This window comes from Pleurodeles waltl, chromosome 3_1 (genome assembly GCF_031143425.1).
Source record: "Pleurodeles waltl isolate 20211129_DDA chromosome 3_1, aPleWal1.hap1.20221129, whole genome shotgun sequence".
In the NCBI taxonomy this organism is placed as follows: Eukaryota; Metazoa; Chordata; class Amphibia; order Caudata; family Salamandridae; genus Pleurodeles; species Pleurodeles waltl.
The window spans coordinates 1,883,419,183-1,883,434,840 of record NC_090440.1 but is presented as its reverse complement, the minus strand read 5'-3'; the positions used below and the strand labels follow the sequence as shown (position 1 = coordinate 1,883,434,840).

The 15,658-nt window shown below is 41.8% G+C and overlaps 2 protein-coding genes and 2 non-coding genes across 6 annotated transcripts in view; 3 read left to right on the top strand and 1 right to left on the bottom strand.

The window, feature by feature from the left end:
- The window catches only part of NDUFS1 (NADH:ubiquinone oxidoreductase core subunit S1), a 490,208-nt gene extending 486,394 nt beyond the window's left edge, over positions 1–3,814 (bottom strand). The window contains exon 1 of one of the 3 annotated variants that reach the window (XM_069225983.1): positions 3,682–3,814. Coding sequence is in view for 1 of the 3 variants with exons in the window: in XM_069225981.1 (XP_069082082.1) it covers positions 3,492–3,556 (65 nt within the window). In the remaining 2 variants the exon portion in view is untranslated. Of the gene's footprint in view, positions 1–3,491; positions 3,613–3,681 lie in introns of those variants that run through there. The other 2 variants (XM_069225982.1, XM_069225981.1) reach the window with 2 other exon arrangements.
- Positions 3,815–3,957: 143 nt separating this feature from the next.
- EEF1B2 (eukaryotic translation elongation factor 1 beta 2) lies at positions 3,958–11,890 on the top strand. The gene is made up of 6 exons (XM_069225984.1): positions 3,958–4,112; positions 4,773–4,895; positions 7,679–7,814; positions 8,123–8,189; positions 11,073–11,198; positions 11,685–11,890. The coding sequence occupies exons 1-6, from the start codon at positions 4,033–4,035 to the stop codon at positions 11,837–11,839; spliced, it is 687 nt and encodes a 228-aa protein (XP_069082085.1). The 5' UTR covers positions 3,958–4,032; the 3' UTR covers positions 11,840–11,890.
- Positions 7,976–8,055, top strand: LOC138286268 (small nucleolar RNA SNORD51). Its single transcript, XR_011201929.1, has one exon. It is a non-coding gene; the product is annotated as a small nucleolar RNA SNORD51 (small nucleolar RNA).
- Positions 11,238–11,315, top strand: LOC138286270 (small nucleolar RNA SNORD51). The gene has a single exon (XR_011201930.1). It is a non-coding gene; the product is annotated as a small nucleolar RNA SNORD51 (small nucleolar RNA).
- Positions 11,891–15,658: the final 3,768 nt, after the last annotated feature.

The following is a 15,658-nucleotide window of genomic DNA, read 5'->3' as shown; positions in this document are numbered from 1 at the left end:
GCAGGCTGAAGGGAGCAGGGTTGACCCTGAGGAGGGAGAAATGCCGGTTGTTGGTGGAGACAATTGATTACCTGGGTCATACGATTTCAGGTGAGGGTGTGAAGCCCAAGGAGGACTTATTTAAGGCTATTCTTTCAGCTCCCACACCTACAGATCAGTTACGTTCTTTTATGGGACTGATAGAGTACTATTTTAAGTTTGTGGTCAATTTTGCAGAAAAGACTCCGAAGTTTAGACATCTTTTCAGGAAAGGGTTATGTTTGTTTGGGGAGAGCAACAACAGGAGTCTTGACAAGATTTGTGAAGAGATATGTCAGGCAGGTATCTTAAAACTGTTTGACACTTGCCTTAGGACTATTTTGACAGTGGATGCCAGTGTCTGTGGTGTGTGCCATTTTATCTCAATGTCATGATCGGGTGGAAATTGTGGTGGAGCTTACTTTACGCTGCTTGACTGACAGTGAACGTAATTACTCAGTCATAGAATGTGTGGCGTTAGCAGCAGCGTGGAGTACTTTGGGACATTTCTGTGGGGGTTGGAGTTGTGTGTCCATACTCAAAACAAACCTTTAATCTTGTCACCTGGAAGAGCAGGATGGCAAGATTGACTTTCACGTTGCAGGAACATAGGTACAAAGCAGAGCATGCTCTTGGGTGGTGTAATGCTCAAGCCGACTGTCTGTCACAAATGTCCTTGGAGTGGTCAGAGGTGGACAAAGAAAATGTGCTGGCTAAGGAGAGGGAGCGGTGGCATGGTAAATGGATGTGGAAGAATGTGCAGATGGAGCGTTCACATCCAAAGAGTGGAATGACTGCATGGAGTTAGATCTGGTCTTGAAAGTAGTCAAACAGATGGTGGTGGAAGGAGGGCGCAGAGAAAGTACAGTTTCACCTTCCGTGAGACCATTTGTGAAAACATTGGATGAACTGACCTTAAGCATTGGTCGGTGCTTATAAGGAATGACAAATTTGTGCCACTTAAGGGTTTGAGAAGGATTTCTGACCTGGCCCATGAGGAGCATCTAGGTCAAACTATAACTAAGAAAAGAGCCTGAGAGATTTTTTGGTGGTCAGGGATGGATGTCATGATCACTAAGTGGGTCGAAGCGTGTGTTATGCGCAGAGAATGTGAAAAAAGGCTAAAAAATTGGTTGCTGTGTCGGGCATATTGTTGATCCAGGTAAGCCTTGGAGCAGTTTGCATGGACTTTATTGGACCTATACGTGGTGAGGTCAGGAATGCGTTGCTTATAGTGGATGTCCACTGCATGAGGCGCACTCTTACATTCATGAAAGAGGAGACTACTAGAAGCACCATTGAGGTGTTGGATACGGTTTTCCTCAATTGCTTATCACAGACAATGGGATTCAACTTACCTCAAGTAAAATGAAGTCATATCTTGTAATGGTACATGATGTAATAGATTTTAAAATGTAACCTTAAGCTCCAATATGGAGCCTTGGAATGTTATAAAGTTCAATTGTGATGGAAATGTGAATGTTCTGTGATTGTTAGTTGCTTTGAGCTGGCAAGGCCAGAATTTGTGCGACTATGGAACTTACCCTATAACGTCACACTTGAAACAGTGTGGCATAAAACATCATTGCACAGCACTTTATAACCTCTGGTTAAATGGCATGGTTGGAGGGTGTGGGGGGGCAATCGCTTGGCTAAAGGAGCAATTCTCATGACGATTCAAACAGGCAGGGATGTGGAAAATAAAATAGCATGGTGTGGGCTCACTGCATAACACAAAATAGTGTAACTAAGGTTTCTCCTTTTGAGAGTGTGAGGCAAGGGAACGTTTCAAGGTGTGACATAATTCAAGTTGGAGACTGGGTGAAACTGAAGCATAGTAGAGTGAATGGTGGGCTTTCTAAGCTTTGGGGCCCTTACAAGGGGAAAGGGGAACACAAATATTACATTGTTCTTAACAATGGGAACAAGTGGAATAGACGCAAAGCATTTTATCAAAAGGGTGGTGAAGTAAAGGACAAAGGAGTATACAATGATGAAGGTCTAAACTGCATCATGTTGAGTGACAAACAGTTGACAGGAAGTTTGGTTGGGTGCTTGGGAAGTGGTGAAGGTATGAATGTTGGAGGCTTGGGCAGGAGCGTTCCCCAGGAGGGAGGTTGGTGAGGGGCTTGTTTCCAAAGATCTCAGCATTCTCATAACTCCCACTTACTTGAGTGACTATGTTCCGGAGAGTTAATCTTTTGCATCTCTTCTTGATTTTATGTTTGTACTTACTGCATATGTACAGAGGTGCTGGTGAATTGTATGTCAACTTTTATTATGTTATGGCATTGCATTTTTTAATGTTGGTTTCTCTTTATTTTATAGGTTCCGCATAAAGGGAGGGGTGTGTGGTACTATAGTGGGTTAAGGAGTGGAATGTAGAACATTGTTCCCTGAGAAGCGTTGGTTCTACCTGAGCCAGTTACTCTGTGGCTGGCTTAGGAGGATTACATTATTTCAGGTTGTGGCTAATAAACTGTTCTGGAAAGTTTCTGGTTTCCGTCCCATCTTCACTACACCTTAGCAAGCATTTTCATTTAAATTCTGACACTCCCTACTCATCTTAAATTCTCCTTGGAATTTTAAGTGTTAAAAAATAACCCACTGCGTTTAAAAAAACTGAAAATATTGAATTCACTTTAAAATCTTCAGATACTGTAAGATATGTGTTCGCTTTTCCTACAGTACCTTGAAATGTTGTTATACTATGTTTATAACACTGCTTTATGCATTGTTAAGACCAATGATTAAAGAACTCGCATTATATAGGCACTCTTCGTTAAAAGAGTGTTTTTGCGTCAAAGGCAATTCTGAAGCTGACAAGTATCACTGGATTATGGAGTTGGGTTAATTTATTGTGACGATTACAAATGGCAAGTAGGTGTTGGACTATAGATAACTTGCCCCAAAGCCAGAAGGTACTAGGAACGTAAATTGATGACGACACAGTGTGGTCTGGGTGTCGCTAGAAAGTTATGGTTGGTGCACCCTAGGTTCCAAATGTTTGTTCAGGATAGGTGCAGTGACGACACAATCTAACTGTGCCCAAAAGAGACTTTAAAGTACAGCGATAGTCCGCAAAAAAAATATATATATACCTCTTCAGTGCTCATGGATTAATGGTAAAGGACTCTACTCAAGTGCTATGCAAATGAAAAACACACAAAACCAATGCATAGCCAAAGCACAAGTATAATGCACTAACACCTGATTTGAGGAACCTCCACAAACGGAGCGCACAAAGAAAGCACACACTTTCGGCTAATACTGCACACGGATGGTAGCGTATGTGAATAACACAAGGGGAAAAACGGCTAGTAGACGATTTACTATACACTGACAACACACAGGTGCTCAGCAGAAGAGCACGCACTGTACAGTGTGCCATGCAGAAACAAAAGTGCAAATGTGACAAGTTATAACGCGGAATAATGGAAAAAAAAAAAAAAAGTATGCTACGTTTCACAAACCTACTCCCTGCTAAGCAAGACGATAGCATCAACAACCTTCTTCCACCAAGGGCACAGAGGCACATTAGGTGCAAGACGAGCGTGGGCCTCTCTATTCCAGACTGACTCTATCACTGTATGGGTCTTGAAGCGGATTAATATGCAGTAACCTAGAATAAGCATCCCGACCCCCAACAACGTTTACTCTCACCTTAAGGTTATTTGACCGGCTCACCCCCGAGCGGACAAAATGGCAACTTCGGTTGTCTTCGGTAGTAATCGGTACTCTCCGGAGAAACTGAGCATGGACATAGTAAATAGACACAAGAAATCCGTGTTAATCAGAATAGCGTCCACATCACTTTTACAGTAGTACCCCCGGGGCGTAACAAGGGAGCCCCGGAGACACTGATCATTCAGCAGCTCTTTTCTAGCCACCTAGCTGATATCTCTATAGTCTTTCCGGCTGCGTGGTGACGTTGCCATATAAAGGAGGCGACGGGCCTGTTTTCTTTCTCTTTTTTTGTGCAAGTGAGCGGCTTGGTTGTCTGTTTTAGCCACCATGGGCTTTGGCGATCTGAAATCCTCTGCTGGTCTGCAGGTGCTAAACAGTTTCCTTGCAGACCGGAGCTACATCGAGGGGTCAGTCCCGCAAGTAAATGCGTTTTATATATATATATTTTTCATATTAGAGTGCGATGTAAAAACTACTTAATGCATGGTTGTGGAATTAGTTGTACGTAGATGAGACAAGATGGCGTCTGTAGTTTGGGTCAACGTTTCGATGTAACGTGTGTCTGTTCCCGGTAAAATGGTTTTGTGGCTGCAGAGTATTTAACCTCCTCCACCCCCCCCCCCATTCTCCACCACACCAAAAATGTCGTTTTTCTGATGACCCGGTTATATCCATGTGGATATATATATATATTTTTTAAAACCTTGCACAAGGGAAATGTTTTCGCATGCGTAAACTTTTCGCTTACTACTTCTCTATCGCACTAACAATTAAGATGTTTAAAATGTGCCCTTAAATACGTTTATTCGCGCCCCGCTCAGACCACGTTTTATTCTTTTTGGTTTATCTTGCCGTACTTTCTGTTTGGAAGTACTTAACAAGCCATCCAGCGTAGTTGACCATAGAAGTGCTACTTAAGGATCATTTTTTTTTTTTTTTATTTGGGTCAAAACTAGGATTGTGTGTGTGTGTTTTTTTTTTTTTTTTTTTTTTTTTTTTTTTAAATCCCGGCTACGAAATAAACTGACAGCCTTGCGTTAATAATGTCGTTTTTATTTTTTTTATAGGTTTGTACCATCACAAGCAGACGTTGCTGTGTTTGAAGCGTTATCTTGTGCTCCACCAGCGGATCTTTTTCATGCTCTTCGGTGGTACAATCACATCAGATCTTATGAAAAACAAAAAGCAAGGTATTGTGTGTGTGTATATATCATGAGAAATAATTTTTCGGCGAATCATTGAGATCATTAGATTTATTGTATATGGTTATTTATGTTAATAATAAGGGGACGTGTCCTTGGGCCGATGGGACATTTTGATTTGTTTAAAATGATCACATCGTGAACTATACATCACATGAATATCATCAAATAAACACCTTAGTCAGTGACTAGGCACCATGACCCATTCGGTAATGACCAACCACACCTTTTAGTATTGGTTAGAATATTTATTTACCTGTATTAATAATGTTAAGATTATGGAAATTAGTTTTAAAACCATGTGGTGAAGATACAGGAACAACACTGGTTGATTGAAACTTCTAAAGAATCTTGACTTTATCAAAGCATTAACACACTCAATAGCGACAGTACAAATCAATAGCAAGCGTAACTGCATAATGGAAATAATGTATATGTGATCTCGCAATTGAATGTTGTCAGATTTGTCAAAATGAGAACTCCAGATTAGCATGTTGGGCTGCACATAAGGTTTAGTAACAAACTTGAAAGCCATCTAGCTATGGCTCTATCAAAAGGCAGTAGTATGTACCTAGAAAAGACATAATATACCTGTCCTTAAGGATCCATAAGCGCCATTGTCTTCAGGGGGCTATCAGCATCAGGACAGAGGAAAGGGATGGTTCAGAAATAGGGATCCAAGTTCTCTAAACCATCAAGTTAATATTAAAGGCAGGCAGCAGAGCACTACAGGCTATAAAACATAGAGTGCTAAAGTATGCACTAGCATCATTGCATAGAACATAAGAAATAAACTCAAAATAGCAAAGTGGCTGATTGTCATGGGGTGACATGGGAATAATGGCAAACAAATGAACCCAGAACTCCAAGAACAGTTTAGTTAAGTTAACATTGTCCCACGTTGTCTTCTCTCAGAAGCATCTTGTGAGAAACTGTTGTCCAATAATTTCTATCCAAATCAGAGATACACTAGACAGCCTTAAACACATCTTTGATTGGTTCTCAGCATACATCACTTGATGCCAAAAGAATCCATTTGTAGATCTGTCTGTCCTCTCAGTAGGCCCGTTGTTAGTTCATGAGAGCGTTGCTTTCCCAAACGCTTCAGGTCAACAGCTACAATGGTGTATAAACTTTCAGGCTTATGCACATTTCCACGGAATAAATAAATTCTGTTAATACAGGTTTTGGACAAGTTTAAGAAAAAGGATTAGTTATACAGCAGACATAAGATCATTTTACCAACATTGCATTATTCAGTATTTTGCAAAATTTTAGTTTCCGCTAGGGCCTCACTAATAAGTCATTTTAGTTAGCCTAAGTAAAATTCATAACGTTTAGCTGCAAGTATGGCAGATTTCTACATTTTCAATAGATATAGAAACTCTTAATATTTGTTAATATATTATTCATGAATAACTTCGCCTGATGGTGGCCAATCAAGTAGGTACATTTTGAGTCACAAGTTATTTTCTGTGTTAATACTCTTTCTGTGGTAAACCAACAGGGATACATGAAATAATGTAATTTCAGCCCTCACAACTATTTGTCAGTTTTCTTTCGGTTCCTGTGGTTCATGTGCAGAATGCCCATACACTGACTATTAGTATGAAACATGCTTATGTTATTTTGACAGTAACCCGCAAAAAAACATATCTAAAGCATCGGTATTAAGTCTGATGGGGTTTCAGTGAGTATGGGGATGTTAACATGCATTATTATTTGGACAAATCCTGATAAATGTTTTGAATGACTGGTGAGGGGGCTGGCTGTTTTTAACCACTGTACATTTCACTTCTACGTAGCTTTATTTAGTAACTTGTAAATAAGTCCCTGTACTGGTATGTTGATTCCTGCAATAGTAAAACAAGTCTACGCCCTTCTCCTTTAACCTGCCCGTATACGGCATTCGCTGGATTGTCTAGGTTTTTAATATGCAACACAAAGCTGCATTGGCTTCACAGGAGCCTGTGCTTGTACAGTGGCAGAGGTGTCGTCATAAAAAAAGTAGTCTGCGTGACCTATTTCTTGGTTGCACCTGAACGCTTTTGATGCACTGGTGGGTGGGGGGGGGGTGTATATAATCCTTTTTTTTTTTTTTTTTTTTTTTTTTTTTTTTTTACTACTATAACCCGGCCCATCAGCTTATGGAGGACTTATAGGCTGGTACTCCACTGTCTAGGAGTGGTTGAATTAGTATATTTTGCTGTAGTGTAGTAAGGCTGCTCTTTTGCAAAGAGCATACATATTTATTGGTATCTTTGTAGTTCAAAGTGGACCCTTGAATGCATTTCACATGAAGAAAATCGCGCCAAATGCAACTGAACGTGACCAGCAGCACCTGGTTGCGTTCACTGTCTTTTTTTTTTCTTACTCCTAAGGTAGGAATTTCTTGCCAAATTACTCAGTTAAGCGAACGGGTGTAATTGCGTAGTCTTTTCGCATCAAGAGTAACATGGAATTTCAACAAAGGCCTAATTCATTTTCCTTACCTTCCCTAAGTGACTGTACTGCACACGTAGTTGCAATCTGTTTTGGGTTGCATGTTCTATTAGTTGGCCTTGTGCTGCTGTAGCCTCTCCTAGGCAGCACAGTTGCTCACTTTACCAAACACTCAAGTTGCCAAATCCCTAGTAGTTGTCTGTACTTAAATCCGGAATTGTTTTAAACGGAGCTTAGGAGTCAGAAGGCAGTGCAGAGGCTTTTACATACACTGCACACAGGTGCATTATCTTTGCATTGCCTTAAATTTGATGAAAATGTATTTCTAGTCTGCCAGGTGTGAAGAAACCATTGGGCAAGTATGGGCCCACCGACATTGAAGACACAACAGGAAGTGCAGCTGCGGAGTCTAAGGAGGATGATGATGATGATGATATTGACCTATTTGGGTCCGACGAAGAGGAGGTGAGTTGTGCAAACCACCCTTATCGCACGTGATTAAAGCTGGTGCTGATCTAGTCAGCATGTGGAACAGTTTCTGCGTGGAGTTATTAAAGATAATTCTGTGTTCTTAGAACACTAACCTGACGACTCGGAACTGATTCCATGTTCCTATATTTACTTTGCTGTTAAGCATGATGAATAAAACAAATCACCATCTTTCGGCTGATATTTATGATGCATTTGTTTTTCTCTGACCTAACAGTCTGTGTTGTGCTATGGTGAGTTTCTTTTAGTGTTCTAGACTAATTTGTTGTGACCCTCCCCCATAGGAAAGCGAAGAAGCAAAAAGAATAAGGGAGGAGCGACTGGCACAGTATGAATCTAAGAAATCCAAGAGTAAGTATTTGAATAGCTATATTTGTAAGTGATGGTGTAAATGAGATGTTTTGTATGATTAAAAGCATTGCCACCACTATAACCCCGAAAGGGTTTGGGGTGTTTACCAGCACTGTGTAGACAAACTAACACTTTTCTGGGAGCAGGCGTTTGGCGCTATGAATTTATTTTAGCTCTTGTTTGGGGCAGAGGCTGCCTGCAAGGTGCCAGATTAAAAAAAAAAATGGGCTCGAGCATGCCAGGCAGACTGCCTCAACAGTGAAACTTTAACTCTAGCTTTGTGGGGGCGTCAATCCGAAGAGCTATGACCTAAATAAAGATAGCCTTCTTGCATGTAGGAAATTGGGTAGTCATTTGCGTAGGTTATAAGGTTATTGTGCAAAATTTCTTAGTGACTGGTAATAAATAATGATTAATGCAAGCTAGTAAAAACCCCACCAGGAGACCACACTCCAGCTCGCATTCATCCCAGACAGGCACTTGTCCACATTTTTTACATCACACTTGCACTGGCTGTGCAGCAGGGATTATGGAGAAGATGCATTGCAACAATTGGTCACAACAACCTGCTACAGCATTGTGCCAAGCCTTTAGAAGTAATGTTAGGGGTCTGGCTCCACAGCACTCTGATAAATGGCAGTGGCTTTGAATTGCGCTCACTTTTTCATCAGAAGGCAATGTGTGAAGCGTTAGATATGGAGCCTTGCTGTTTACTGTTAAATTGGTCCAAGCTTTTAGTGTAGTCTGTGCTACACGACATAATGTATCGGTGGCTGTACATGGGGAACATTGCAACTCCACGGGGCGTTCCATGTCCGTATAGAGAAGTCTGAAGGTTAAGTTCCTTAAGATTAGCGACCTCGGAGGTGATTTACAATAAATATCCTGTCAGCCAGGGAATACTTAATTCCTCATAAGAGATGGTACCACCTTCTGCTTTCCCCAAAACACTCATGTCATTGGTGCGTAGCTTTCATCTGAGGGAGTACATGAAGAATAAAAATAGAATCTCCCGTGCAAAATTGAACACCACGAGCTGTTAAATATTTCTGTAAAGACGTTAGAATCAGTTTAATATTAACAAGGTTTCCTAAAGGCCTATTATATTAATGTTCAGAAGCATGCAGAAGGGTTCTAACGTTTCCATTAACTGCAAAAAAGTTGCCATATCAACTTTCACCTAGAAAAACGACAGAATAAAGATGGGTTTTGTTCAGCTTCTATCTTACAGCAATAAAACTTCACTTAAATTGCCGACGGTATTCTTGAGGCCAATATAATTGTCTGGTTAGGTGTCTTATTCTAGCGCTCCTCTAAAACAACCTTTTTATGCAGCCTCACGCTGCTCCCAGCACAATGACCAGCCATAAAACAGACTTGTTAGTCTCTTGTTAGACTCCAGGTGCAATAATGAGGGGCCCATATGTCACGGCAGAGTTCAGGGCTCTACTAAAATGGCCAGCCTTTTCGCACTTATTGTATCCCTTACATTTTCAATTCAAGATGATCAGTAGCTTGTCTGAGCTTAAAATGGACCTTGCTTTAACTGAAGAGCTAGCGAGCCTACATTTCTAATGAGAAGGGTGCACAACTGGTAGTACAGTGTGCAGTTTAGTAAAATATCTAATCTAACGCAAGCAATACTGAACAATCGTGCATGCTGTCCACGTGCTGATTAACGTGGTTAAGTAAGCAGTTGTGAGTTGAGTTCAGAACGTATATTGTCCACAGATACTGGTCTGAGACTGCTTTACAATAGCAGTGTCAGTATTCCTCCTGTGGTAAAAAAAATGTTGTACTACAACTCTTCCAGGGAGCCTGGAAGGGCCAGAGCTGTACGACATACACATAAAATGACTGGCCTGCTTCAGTGGCTTAAGTTCATTGTATGAAACTGAATACAGAGATTCATCTTGGCCTTCCAGGTGTGCATGATTGTATTTAACTTGCTCTTAACTCAATATGCTAAATTTGTTTTTTCGGAAGTACAAATGTTTGAGTCAAATATCTAAAGGCAGCAAAATATACTCGAGGGGAAGGAGATAGTATCCTTCCTTGTCCAAGAAAGAAACTACCAGCAATGCTACCTCGTGAATGGTGCACAGGATGTCACTTAAGAATAAGTTAGTAGGCACCAGTGATACCTTGGTCTGGGGACTTAACATTTTAACCTTATCCACCAGGCGTCATGCTTCGAGTTGGGGGGGGGGGGGGGTGGCCTTCCTGTCTAAATAGCTGCCCTTAGTGATAAATGGATAGCCCCCACTGACGGATCAATATAAGTTCTCCTTTTTTATGTAAGGTCGAGCGCTCCAGAGCCTTGACCTGTTGTAATCGGTCTGTGAGCTTTTAACCATGCCGATCACTATCACGCGTTTATATTGCCTTTCAAAAATCTTTTTATTATTGGTACATGCTTTACGTTTCTCATATTGGGGCGGTTTTGTTAGACCCTTGGACTCCGACCCTGTTAAATGGATATTTTCACGTTTGCCGATAGTTTGACTGCGAGGGAACTTTTTCCTTTTGTCTCCTTCGCGGCCAGGGCGCTTTGCATCGACTCGTGTACGTCAACTGTTACTTTTCATTTTCAAACTGTGGCACGCAAAGTCCAGTTAAGAATTTACAACGTTAATAGCCCTAACTCTAGCAAACGCGAGACCCATTGCATCGCAAATACTTGTATTGTGGTCTTTCCTGGAGGCAAAATTTGCATGGCATTCTTAAAGTGGGGCTATCGGTCATTCAGACAGTTAACGATAAAATGGCAAAAATACTGTCTCACAAGTTGCATAAATAGCGTAATTCCAGTTGCCCTGCAAACGAGTACATGCACCATTGATTTGTGTAAAAGATGACAAATGTTTTTTTTAACACCTGCAGAGCCTGCACTAATTGCCAAGTCTTCAATCTTGCTTGATGTGAAGCCTTGGGATGATGAAACGGATATGGCGAAGCTAGAAGAATGTGTACGCAGCATTCAGATGGATGGCTTACTATGGGGGTCGTGTAAGTAGAAACCTATTGGCATTTTCCATTTCTAAATGGCTTGTTGCATGATGATATAAATACATCACCATCTTTCGTCTGATTGTTGCTGATGGATTATTTTGTTTCTGACACAAGCCAATAATTTTGTGATACACTTGTCACCGCTCAAATTACATGCAAGCTGTGGTTACATTAATGCATAAATAATTTGAGACATGCAAGATGCCAAATTGAACTGGATTATTGGCATCGGTGTATAGGCATCTTGCCCAGTCTCAATTTGTCTTGGAATAATCACGCGGAATCCGTTATCACGTCCACATTTTGTTTCAAAACGAGGGGGGTTCACCCAGTAGATGTACTCCAAAAGGTCAGTGTAGTACGGCACCTTTACCCTGCTACCCCTATTCATACCTTTGTCTTCTGCCATACATTTATGGCTCTACGATACAGAAATTAGATGGCTCGCTTTAACGCTACTTTTTTTTTTTTCTTGTTTTCCAGCCAAGCTTGTACCTGTGGGTTATGGTATTAAGAAGTTACAAATCCAGTGCGTTGTTGAGGATGACAAAGTCGGGACGGACATCTTGGAAGAGAAAATAACGGCTTTTGAAGATTTTGTGCAATCCATGGATGTAGCTGCTTTCAACAAAATCTAAACACGGACATTGATCAGAGCACTTGAATAAATAAACTTCGTAGAGCACAAAGATGCTAAGACGTTGTTTTTTAATATGCATATATGTTGGTTCTCCGTCTGCCTACTGGAGAATGGTTAAAATAACCTATAGACCATAGTTACCCATGTGCTTAAACCTATTGTGCACCCTCAGCCAACGTGTTGGTGAGAACTGCTTTTATATAACGGGCAGCCAGTGACGACTCTTGTTTTTTTTTTTTGGAGGCCTATGCGAATATTGATACCAGTTTTGAACTCTTATATTACTGTTTTAAAGAGGGTTCCTACTGTTTCAAAACTGTAATTTAATCTGTGGTTACTGGCTATAGTGTGGCAGTTGTATAGCAATTGCATTTCATCTCCTCCCTTTCCCCCCCCCCCCCCCCCCCCACACACACACACACACACACACACACACACACACACACACACACGGGCCTCAGCTTTTTGGATGTAAAGCTTTGGCATCGCTAGTACCCAAAGCAAGATTTGTGGAGAAGTATATGGGTGTTGTAAAGTTCTTACCCCTCTTCCAACCATTCCCCATTTTCCCACCCCCTTGAACACTTGGCTTGTGCTTTGAGAGCCAGAAAGACTTGGCTGCGGTATGGATTAGTCATACCTATGGGAGAGCAATTGGCTTTGCCAGTGTCTTAACTGTTGTACAGCAGCAGTACAAGGCTGAAAGGAGAAGTGTTATGACACAGCCAATGTTAGCTGTTAAGGGACACCAGTTTTCTTAGTACAGGACTACTTGCTGCCTTAGCAAACATTTTCAGGGATGTTTGACAATAACACCATGTCAAACGTAAAGCTAAAAGACAAGAGTATGCTTATCCAGCAATATTTTCTCTATGGTGAGCAGGAAGTTTTAGCCTGAGGGAGCTGGGTTAGACAAATTAGGCAATGAGTGCCACTTAAAAACGGGTGTGAGGGCCCCTTTTGATCCCCAAAAGTTTGGGGGGGGTTGCCTGCAGTGCCAAACTGGGGAAGGGCATGCCAAAGATACAGGACATGAAACAACCGGTGGCGCCCCAACCATTCAGGGTTTCTTTGGTGAAGGCACCTTTTTAATATGAAAATGCTAGTTTAGGGATGACGGTAAGGGTGTTTTATGGTTCCGGTTATATGTAAGGGTGATGTTAGGGTTCAGGGATGGATGCAAGTAAGCCGGACTTTTTTTTAGATTTTTTTTTTTTTTTTTTACCTCATTTGGGTAGGTAAAAGGCAATGCTGCAAAGTTGTCACCAGCCTGTAATCAAAATGGCTTGCACGCAAAGTTAAAAACAAAAAACAGTGCGAGCAGCTTGGGCGGACCCTAATAAAGACTTCAAGAAACCAAACCTGCTGAAAGCTAGCACGCTCTCGCCAATGAGCAGCAAGAAATTAGGTGATCATAAAACCCGCCAACTATAATGTGCAGGCTTAAGGCCTTTTTTAGGTTTTTATTACAAAAGATCTTAGCACGTGACAGCGCTTGCTTGAGCTCGGATGAAACCTATTCAGTAGATGGCCCAGTAATTGGGAGTTCCACAAGTAGCATTTGTCTTTAAATGTCTGCAAATGCTGAAGTAATGCAGTCGTAAGACCCAGCAAGTGTCAGTTTATTGAGGGGCACAGGTGCAGAGCTGGACAGGGCAGTGTCTGCTGAATGTGTCCATCCTTGGCCAATGGTGGATACAAAAGCTGTGGTTCTCTTTAGTTAAGTGGGACCTACAATAATCACAGGAAGGAAAAAATGCAGTTGCAGATTCTATATCGGCCTATGGTGATAAGATAAGCTTATATGCATTTGAGTTCCGTTAGGGAGTTGAGTGCCTGTTTGATGTACTTCAGGTATGGGTGGACAGATCATATGCTAGTTGTAGGAAAGTCACACTTTTTTGGCGTGGTTACCCAAACATTTTGCCAGTCACTGCTTAGATTTTTCAGCGGGGTCCTGCTAACCAGAACCTCTGTGATTGTGCACTCCTAAATTTGGTTGCTTTGGTACCCTTAACACCACACAATTGGCATACTCTTGCAAGTCCCTAGTATATTGGTTTTTTTGGGTACCCAGGGCATTGGTACACCAGATGTCCCCCTGGCTGCAGCATGTATTATGCCACCCATGGGGTCTCATGCAAACTGTCTGCCTGCATGGAAAGGTGCATGCACCCTTTTACTGCTGGTCACTGCAAGGCGTTCCCATTGTAGCACTTTTCAGCCCAAAGGGCAGGGTGCAGTACCGTGTGTGTGAGGGTACTCCTGCATGAGCAGAGGTACCCTTATGAAATCATGTTCCAGTGCACTGGACTTTGCAAGTGTGGGGAAGCCATTGCACCCATGTACTGACCACAGATCAGAGCAGTCCAGCTACATAATGGTAACTGAACCTAGGCATGTTTGTATCAAACATGGAATCATACTCCAATACTAATCCCAGTATTAGTGGTGATTCCATGCACTATGGGTGCTCCCTCAAGGACCCCCTGTGCGCCCCCCCCCCCCCAAAAAAAAAACTCCCTCCCGGTATTGTTCCTACCAGTCTTTCAGGGTTTGAGAGCAGCCCACACTGCTGCCCTCTCCCTTGGAAAAGGCCTATTCTGATCAAGAAAATATCGTCTAGCCTCACACTCATAACATTGTTACACACCCTCTCTGCCTAATCTACCAGTAGCTGAATAAAATGGTTGTTTTTATGGACATTTGTCTTCATGGTCCAAAACATATAATTTTTGATGCATGAATCAAATATCTGTTGTGCTTCTGGAGAACTCTTTCCAAGGCACTAAGAATTGAACAAGCGCTTTCTCCGGATTATCACCACCAATCTAGTGACCAGACAGCAAACTAATCAAAGTTTGGAACAGTGCTGTTATTGCAATGCAACTCCAGTATGAGTGGGCCTTGGGTGTGTCAATAGGTGAATTTTCTTAAAACAGTGCGACATACTGCTGCAAAGAATTCCCAATTTTTCTGCTTGCAAGGCTTCCATCCAAGAGTTTTCCCTCCTTTACCATGCAGAAAGAAAAAATATGGGTCTCAAAGTCTGTTATTCTAAGGTCAACAGCACATCTGTCAATTCTAGAATAACTTCTTGTTTGCGCTTGGAGTTAAGATTTTGTTCTTTTCCATTTTTCTCCTGTTCACATTTGCAGTCGAGTTTAACTACACCACTTTTCTCATTACTCTTCTGATTAATCCTGTAGCTTTTTATCTGAAGTTGCCTTGATCCTTTACAATTTATCTTATCTTTCATAATTCGCAATTATATTTATATTGATTACTACTTTAATGCATGTGAGGGCATATGCATACATGAGCAGATATGCCCCTATTATGTCTTTGGCAAATCTTAGTAAGTGTACAGGGAAGCCATAGCAAATGCATGTGCTGGACACTGGTCACAATGAGTTCTGCAGCTACTTGATGGCCTCTTTGATCCCTGGGGTGTTTATCAAACAGTATAATAAATCCACACTGATACCAGTGCAGGGTTTATAATAAAATGCACCCAGAGGGCACCTTATAGGTGCCCACTGCAAAACCTAGCAGCTGTGGCATGGTTGCTGACTGGTCTTAACCAGCCTGCCACCACCAGACAAGAGACTGGACTCCTGAGATGATAGCCTTTTGTTCCAGGAGCCAGAAGAATCTGCCTTTCCTAAACAAAGATGTCACCTCCTTCCCCCAAGCAGACATCCTGCTCCAGCAGTCTGCTTCAAAGGCCCCCTTTGAAACCTGACCCTCACCTCTGCTGCTAGCAGAAGGCAGCCCAATGGTTCTACCCCCTCTTTAGGCAGGAAAACTGGTGGGA

Excerpts from the sequence above, each read along its gene's own strand:
- EEF1B2 (XM_069225984.1), top strand. The coding sequence starts at position 4,033 with ATGGGCTTTGGCGATCTGAAATCCTCTGCTGGTCTGCAGGTGCTAAAC. Across the intron at positions 8,190-11,072 it reads TGAATCTAAGAAATCCAAGA|AGCCTGCACTAATTGCCAAG; the intron begins GTAAGTATTTGA and ends TAACACCTGCAG. Across the intron at positions 11,199-11,684 it reads TGGCTTACTATGGGGGTCGT|CCAAGCTTGTACCTGTGGGT; the intron begins GTAAGTAGAAAC and ends CTTGTTTTCCAG.